General features: G+C 42.2%; 1 protein-coding gene across 5 annotated transcripts in view; it reads right to left on the bottom strand.

Moving 5' to 3' along the window:
- Positions 1-6,344: 6,344 nt before the first annotated feature.
- ENTHD1 (ENTH domain containing 1) overlaps positions 6,345-8,366 on the bottom strand; it is a 59,321-nt gene continuing 57,299 nt past the window's right edge. For all 5 annotated transcript variants that reach the window (XM_053257084.1, XM_053257080.1, XM_053257083.1 and 2 more), the window contains one exon: positions 6,345-7,110. In XM_053257084.1, coding sequence (XP_053113059.1) covers positions 6,497-7,110 — 614 coding nt within the window. In that variant the 3' untranslated portion in view covers positions 6,345-6,496. The remainder of the gene's footprint in view (positions 7,111-8,366) is intronic.

Here is an 8,366-nt window from a genome sequence, read left to right as displayed (position 1 = left end):
GTGATATAAAGCAAGATTGCTTGCCAGAGGTTATGCACAAAAATATGGAGAAGATTATTGTCCAGACAGTCCACCCATGCCCCACACTGACCTCAGAAGCAACAGCAGCATGGAGGGAGCAGAGGAGCAGCATGGAGGTTCGGACCCAGCCAGCGCCTCTCTGAGGACTGCCGTGTTGAGCCAGGAGCGTCTGGACTGCAGTGTGCCTTCAGGCAGGGCAGCCGGCACCTGTCAATGATGACGACCTGATGACGTGGCTGGCCGTAGCCGCTGCCAAGCAAGGGGCAGAGATTGGGTGGCAGGAGGAAGGAGGTCAGGAAAAGAGGAGTGACAGTTAAAGGGGTAATAAAGTATTCAGGGGAGGAAAATAGGACAGGACCCAGATGTCTGGCCTGTGAGGCAGCCTTTAAAAGTGGCCAGGCCAATGGGAGGGGCCTGAGGAGAGAGGGAGCTGAAGCTTCCTGGAGAGGAGTCAGCTCCAAGGATCTCACTGTCCAGGAGGAAGATAAGGGTGAAGGCAACACCCTCCCCTGTCTCTGAGGCCTCACTTAAAGAGCTGTCCCCCACCCCCATTTCACCCCAATGGGGTGAGGAACATTTGTATCTGTGGTGAAATGTACATCCATTAGACTACTACTTACTATTGCTGCATCAAGGAGAATGGAAGTACATCACCTGGATGTTAAAACAGCATTTCTATAGGGTGACATTAAAGTCGATACATATATATGAAACGACAACCAGGTTTTGAGGAGCCAGAAAAAGAAGCACTGATCTGTAAGCTCCAGAAAAGCATATATGGACTAAAACGAGCTGCCAGAGTTGGGAATGAAGAATTAAACTAACTGCTTCTAAGGGAAGGATTCAAGCAAGGAAAAGTAGATCCCTGCTTGTATACAAGACTCAGAGATGGGAGATGGACATACATTAGGAACAAAGGAAGCTGCCACGTACTGAGTCAGACCATTGGTCTATCTAGCTCAGTATTGTCTTCACAGACTGGAAGTGGCTTCTCCAAGGTTACAGGCAGGAGTCTCTCTCTACCCTATCTTGGAGAAGCCAGAGAGGGAACTTGAAACCCTTTTGCTCTTCCCAGAGCGGCTCCATCCCCTGAGGGGAATATCTTACAGTGCTCACACTTTTCATATGCAACCAGGGCGAACCCTGATTAGCTTAAGGGACATTTTCATATATAGAGATGACTTTATGGCGTGCCATCAAGATAAAACAGATCATCATGAGTTAATGGAATGTTTAGGTAGTTTAGGCAAAGAATTGGAAATTAAAGATCTGGGAACAGGAAGGAGAATGGAAGGAGAATAGAAACTCCTAACTAGCCCACCAATAATAGGAAAGTTCAAGAAATCAATATATGTAATAGAATTTTTTTAAATTAATGTGCGTGCAAAAAGGAAGTAAAAGAACAGTTTAAAATTTGTAGGGTTTCAACTTCAAACACTATTCATTTTATTGAATAAATATCATATATGGTAAGTTTGAATCATAGTAAATGTGAATCTGAAAAAGACCTTCTGCTTCTCTTGGGCATGATGTGGTTTTGGAATTATTGATCTGATTACTGAGTGTTAAAAATCTGTTGAGAATAATAACAGTTAAAATCTGAAGATTATATTTAGAATTTCTTTGGGAAAATACAGACAAAAATATTTCCCTCCAGCATATTCTGATGTAAAAAGTAGTGAATTCAGCTAATTTAAATGACAGGTTTGTTCATGGAAAAAATGGTATCTGTCGTTAGTAAGGAAGCATGATGTTCAGAATTTCTTCTTTAAATATACAAAAAAATATATATTTCAACCTTTCACCAAGCATATTCTAGTGTAAAAAGTAGCACATTCAGCTAATGTCAATGACAAGATTTTGTATGCAACATTTGGTATTTGTAGGTAATTGAGAAGTACGATATTCAGAATGTCTTCTAAGAAATACCCCACCACACACACACACACACACACACACACACACACACACACACATACGTTTAAACCTTTCACTGAGCATATTCCAGTGTAAGAAGTAGCGCATTCCACTAATTTAAGTAGCAGGTTTGTTCATGCAAAATTAGGTATTGGTAGGTAATCGGGACTGTGGTTGTGGGTACGAGCCCCCACAATCCAAGAGCCCTGTTAGGGGGGACCGAAGAGAAGCTGGCAGAGACCCAGGAGCCACTAGAAACACCAAGCAGGAGAAGCACAGACCTGACAGAGCCAGCTGCAGCTGCTGGCAGGTTCCCAAGAATGCACCAGAGCCAAGTCTGATTATGTGGGCAGTCCCACATTGAAGGCAGAGGCAATCCAGGAAACTAGCCGGGAGAGGGAGGGAACTGGATGCTTAGAGGTGTGTGCACAAGGGTGGGTGGGATCGGGGAGGTGGAGAGGAGACACAGGGAGCTGAGGAAGTTATAAGGAAAATGGGGACTGCCTATCCAGGGGTAATAAAGGCTCAGCTGCAAAGGAAAGGCGGAGCTTAGAGAGGCTGCGAAGAATACTCCACCCTATTTTAAAATGGCGGCAGCCAGTGATAAGAAGGTGTAGCCTAAGCAAGAGAGTCCTGAGTCCTCCAGAGAGAGGCTAGGACCTGACAAAGGCATACCAGGTCATGCGGATCTTAGGTGAAATAGCCCACCCTCTGGCTATTCTGAGGCCAATGCCCAAGCAAAAAGGGACCAAAGGACCCGCAGCACTTCTGCCAAGCCTGAGTGGAATCCACAATGATATTCAAATTTTCTTCTAAAACACACACACACACACAATTGTTTAGACTTTCACTGAGCATATTTCAGTGTAAAAGGTAGTGCATTCAGCTAATTTCAGTGGCAGTGTGATGTATCCAAAATTTTGTATCCATAGGTCACTGGGAAGTATGACTTTATTTTGCACAAAGCAAACAAACAAACACATTCTTCAAAATATATAATAAAGTACTTGTATCTTCTTCATACACTTATGGTTTCATTAACATAAATGCAAGATGTGCCTGTAATGGATTTTAAAAGATACAACAGTTTACTCTTTTTAATAACATCAGTATAATCAATGTTCAACAACTGCCTGTACCAGACAAAAAGGATCATCACTTCCCACAGATGCTGTCATTTCATCCCCACTTTCAGTCTTGTTCAGTCTCCTCTCACTCCTTGTAAGAGAAATCTTCTCTGCTCTTCCTTACTGTTTTCTGCCTCATTCCGAGTAAGCTAGATAATTTGCTGTGGGCGTGGGAGAGACGTATCAGCTGCAAAACTCACAGCAGATCTGGAAATATTACTGTGCATTAGAACCACCTTCCTGAGAGTAATGAAAATCTTGCTGTTATCTTGAATAAAAATGGGACATAGGAACACAAGAAGCTGCCTTATACTTAGGCAGACCATTGGGCCATCTGGTTCAGTGTTGGCTACACAGATTGGCAGTAGCTCTCCAAGGTTTCAGACAGGAGTGTTTCCCAGCCCTACCTGGAGCATTCCCATATGGGGCTTTTAGTTCACATCTCCACCGGAATGGAGGGTGTGCATTCACATACCAGCCAGATTTACCTCGAATTCCATGTGACATATCAGAGGGCACTCCATACACGATTTGGGGTTTTTCCTCTGCGTATTGGAGCCTAGCCCGATTTCAAAAATCCACTTTTTTGCATCCGAGTATATGATATGCCCTGAACTCACAGTAAACCCGTGGTAAAGCCTGCTGTCTAGGAAAGCTCCGGGAGATATCAGGGATTGAACCTGAGATCTTTTGCATGCAAAGCAGATGTTCTACCACTGAGCTATAGGGTGGTAGACATTCAGTGTTTCTCCACAGAATCCTGGGTCACAAAGGTTTTATGGAGTTATCATATTTATTTTTATTTTATTTTTATTTATCAAATTTGTACACTGCTCCAAACCTTCGTCTCTGGGCGGTTTACAGTAACATAAAACCAGTTAAAAACATATACAAAAACTTAAAAACAATTTAACAATTTAAAAATAACCAGAAATTAAAACCCAAAAAATATTAGGAAGCTGAGAAAGCTTGGGCAAAAAGATAGGTTTTCAGGTATTTTTTTAAAATTGCCAGAGATGGGGAGGATCGTATCTCAGCAGGGAGCACATTCCACAATCTCGGGGCAGCAACCGAGAAGGCCCGTCTCTTTGTAGCCACGAGTTGGCTATAACTGGAGACAGACTTCTCAGATGATCTCAATGGGCGGTGGGGCTTGTAATGAAGAAGACAGTCTCTTAAATACTCAGGGCCTAAGCCATTTAGGGCTTTGTAAGTTATGACTAGCACTTTGTATTTTGTCCAGAAACCTATTGGCAGCCAGTGTAACTCCATCAGTAAAGGAATAACATGGTCTCTCCAAGATGACCCAGAGACCAACCTGGCTGCCACGTTCTGAACCAACTGAAGTTTCCGGACTACGTACAAAGGCAGCCCCATGTAGAGCGCATTACAAAAGTCAAGTCTGGAGGTTACCAACAGATGTACCACAGTTTTGAGGTATTTGATCTTGAGAAACGGACGCAGCTGGCGTATCAGCCAGAGCTGATAAAAAGCACCCTTGGCCTCAACCCGAGAAACCAGGGAGAGGTGTGAATCCAGAAGTACTCCCAGACTGCGAACCTGTTCCTTTTGGGGAAGTGTGACCCTATCGAGAATAGGCAGATGGCATATGAAACCTAAGGTTTTTCTGCCATAACTTGTCCATATGGCAACTTCCATCTTGTGCTCCTGCTTTTGCACTGTATTACAACTGGGAATATAGGAAACATCCCTCAAAAAGTCAGAATAATTTAACTCATGACACCTCAGCACTGAAAGCAGGGCACTTTCCAGATTAGACCCTGAAATGGGGTCATGATGTATCTCTGAAGTGTGCTTCCACACTTCCTGTGTTGTGACACTGCAGTCCCTACGCTGGCAGCAGGGTGCCATTCATATGCCTGTTCATATGCTGTTCATATGCCTTGTTTCGAATTTAATCGCTGCAATATAGTGCTAGAACGTTGTATATCCATTGCTGTTTTTTCGGGTTGTTCATTTTCATGAGACTGCTCCCCCTGTTGGGCGCTTTGCTATTTATGTTTTGAATGAGATTTGCCTGAACTGAAGCATTTTTCTGCTGTTGAGCAGCAAATCTGGGAAGTGCTCAGGACAGCTATACAGAATGCAGCGCTTGTACTACCTGCAGTTGTCTCCTGGCTATGTGAGTGGCAGGTCATGATATAAGCTAATGCACACTTTACTGTGAGGCTGGACATGATGAGCCATTCCTAGAGTGTCTCACTTGTGGATGTGACCTAAGATGCACCTCCACTTCTTAGAGAGCACTTATGGACATATTAGGCTTCTCAGGTCACAATTAAAAAGTGCTGGCTTTAATACCATACTTAATGTTGGAATTGCTTGATTCAAAAAACACGTTTTAGTACTTTTGCGGTTTAAATCTTCTGTAGTAAACCTGAGTTTCAGGAGCTGAAATTGGTATCTTGGTGGTTAATAGGAAATAGAGCCATTCTAATAGTATTATTCTCATAAATAATACTAACAGTATAATTGCTTCAGAACCTCAAGAAAAAAGAAACACTGGAAGCTGTTGTTCTCTGATAGGGTCCAGGTCACCTCCAGATGTGCATCTGGTAAAACTACCCAGTTGCTCCTTTGAAACCCAAGTCGAATTGCATCACTACTTCCACAACAGAATGTTTTTCTGCACATTTAAAGTGTTATTAAAAAAGCCCATAGCATATCCAAAATGACAGAATAGTAGCACTAACAACAATACTTAACAACAATGTAAATAGTTTGGGAAGTGGTCTATGACAGGCTAGTGAGTTAAGGGGGAAATGCTCAGGCTGACACCTGTGTAGGCATTACAAGGGGAGGGACAATTTCTAACCATCTCTCCTTCCCTTTGCAGCCCACTATACCTCCTAAAAATAGGTCCTTGAGGGTTGCAGGATCCTCAGAGACATATTTTTGGGCACAGTGAGCTGCAGAAGGAAGGAGAGAGTCAAAATTTGCCCTTTCTTAGTAGCACACATGCAGTGCTAATATGGATGTCAGTCTCAGGATTTAAAAGTGGAATCTGAAATCTAAACAAAAAATTTTATAGACCCATGTTTTCAATGGGAAAACAATGTAGTTCCATGGTGGCGTGAAATTCTAAGCATATGTAGGAAGATTAGAATAAAAATAAATCTGGGCTGCATTTGCTGACAGCTATCTTATTTGTGATATTTCTGGAACCAATGCTTTGCTTTTTGTATTGAGCAACTACCTTAGAGATTTGTGATCCAACAAATCAAAGATATATTTTGAATAAAGTAAATATTAACCACATTAAAAGATGTAAACAATTTATTTTCCATAACAAGAATATAACAGATCTGTACATACATCCATATCTGTTTACTTCAACTTTAAACTATGAGATCTGGTGAGCTACATAAGGCAGATTAGTAAGAAAGAATGCATAAACAATTCAAAGCACCTTAAGGAGCTGGCTGTTGTGAAAACGACATTTGTCCAGGGACATCTTTAGGAGTCTGGGGAGTTGCCAAGAACATGTTCAAATTCTGAATGAAAGCTACCATATTTGTCAACTCACTACTGATGATATGGAGCTCCTGTGCCATACTGCAGAAGTCCCCTCTCAGTCCACAAACTGCATTTTTAATCTCTTCCAGAATGGTCATGCCTTTATGTTCAGCGCTCACACAGAGAAGGTCTGCACTAGGAAGATTTGCAGCAGGAGGCATGCTAGGATTAGACACTGAAGTTACATTGTGCATGAAACTCTCTCCAAAAGCCCGGCAAGTTCTACTCCTACAATTATTCACTTCTTTTGAATTATCTGGGAGGAGGTTTAAAATGCTAGCATTTTCATTTTCATCTGCATCAGACATTGAGAAAGGAGAAAAGGAATGTACAATCCTTTCCTTGAGATCTTTAAAGAGAAGAGAAGAGAGTCCATGTGATGAAGACAAATAAGAAGTTCCATGGGAAGGAACACAATGAGTCTGTGGTGTGTTGTTTGGAACAACTGATTCAGGGGGTGACATGGAGAAAGTAGAAAAGGAGGTCGTTCCCACTGAGCTGGCGGAGTCTAAAATGTATATAAAAGAAACATACAAAATATTAGACATTATTTGCAAATAATTATATTCTGTATTCATTTTAATACTCCTAGATTCCTTTAAGAAAGTGAACTTAAGAGTCCTAATTTACAATGTTCCATGTACAAAATGAACAAAATGAACAAAATGCAAGTAAACATGACAACGCCCAGTACACAATGAATCCTGGAAACTGAAGTTTAAAATAGTGAGGGGTTTTTTTTCACCTGGAGCGGATGTTCTTCCAGAGGGCGCCTGTCCAGTTACATTATTGGATATGCAAGCTCAGGAAGCAGGAGGAAGTTCCCAAGCTCAATTGGGAACTTCCTCTGAATCAGCAGAATGCTAGCAATGGCAAGAAGTGATTGGGCCATTTGAAAAAGTTTGAAAAAGTTGTTACATCCCTTTCTAATCCCTGCTTCATTTTCCTCCAACTTTCATGTGTATATGCATGCCTGGCCATAGACTGCTTCCATGAAGTGGAAAGCAATGGTAGTTGAACCACCCCTATCTTGAGACAGCCCTAAATTAGATCTATTTGGAGATACAGGAGGCCCTCTTTATCCACAGGGGTTCCCTTCCCACCTATTTCTGTGGGTAACAAAAACATGAATAAAGAGACCTTAACCCTATGGGAATTAGGGGCTTAGGTTACTAAGCACACTGAAGTGTGCTGAAAATCACAAGAAAAAGCAGGGGAAAGCAGAAATAAGCACAGTATCTTGCTCTTCATCTATGCCCCCAAAATTTCCAAATCCTCCAACTTTTGTTCTTTTTTTAGGGTGCCGCCCCCCCCCCAGAAAAGAGCCACAAATTTATTATTTATTTATTATAATTTAAAACATTCAGAGAGTACTAAAAGCCTGGCCGGGGGTGGGGAGAGTCTTAAGGGCACTTTTGAAAGCCGGCAAAGATTTTAAACCCTGAATGTCTATAGGGAGCTGTAGTGATCAGCCTACCCTCCCCTTAAAGAGTTAACAGGGAGTGAACCCCTGTCTTGACTGGCAGACTGGTGAATTCCAGGACAGCCAATCAGTACACCAGGTGTATGAGACCTAGAGAACAGTTGCTGAGAATACTGGGAACAAGAAGGGCAGTCTTTTTGTTGGAGAGAAGCTTAGTGAGAGGCATGGAGCTTTTGCTCCCTCGTGGTCAAAGCCAGCATGGAGATTTCTGACATGGAATAACTGGAGATCCTTAAGAGAAAGGATTGCAGGAAGCTTGGTTCTCATCAGGAATTGGGTGA

Source organism: Hemicordylus capensis, chromosome 5 (assembly GCF_027244095.1).
Source record: "Hemicordylus capensis ecotype Gifberg chromosome 5, rHemCap1.1.pri, whole genome shotgun sequence".
Taxonomy (NCBI): Eukaryota; Metazoa; Chordata; class Lepidosauria; order Squamata; family Cordylidae; genus Hemicordylus; species Hemicordylus capensis.
The sequence above is the reverse complement of the archived record's forward strand: the minus strand, read 5'-3'. Positions and strand labels throughout refer to the sequence as shown.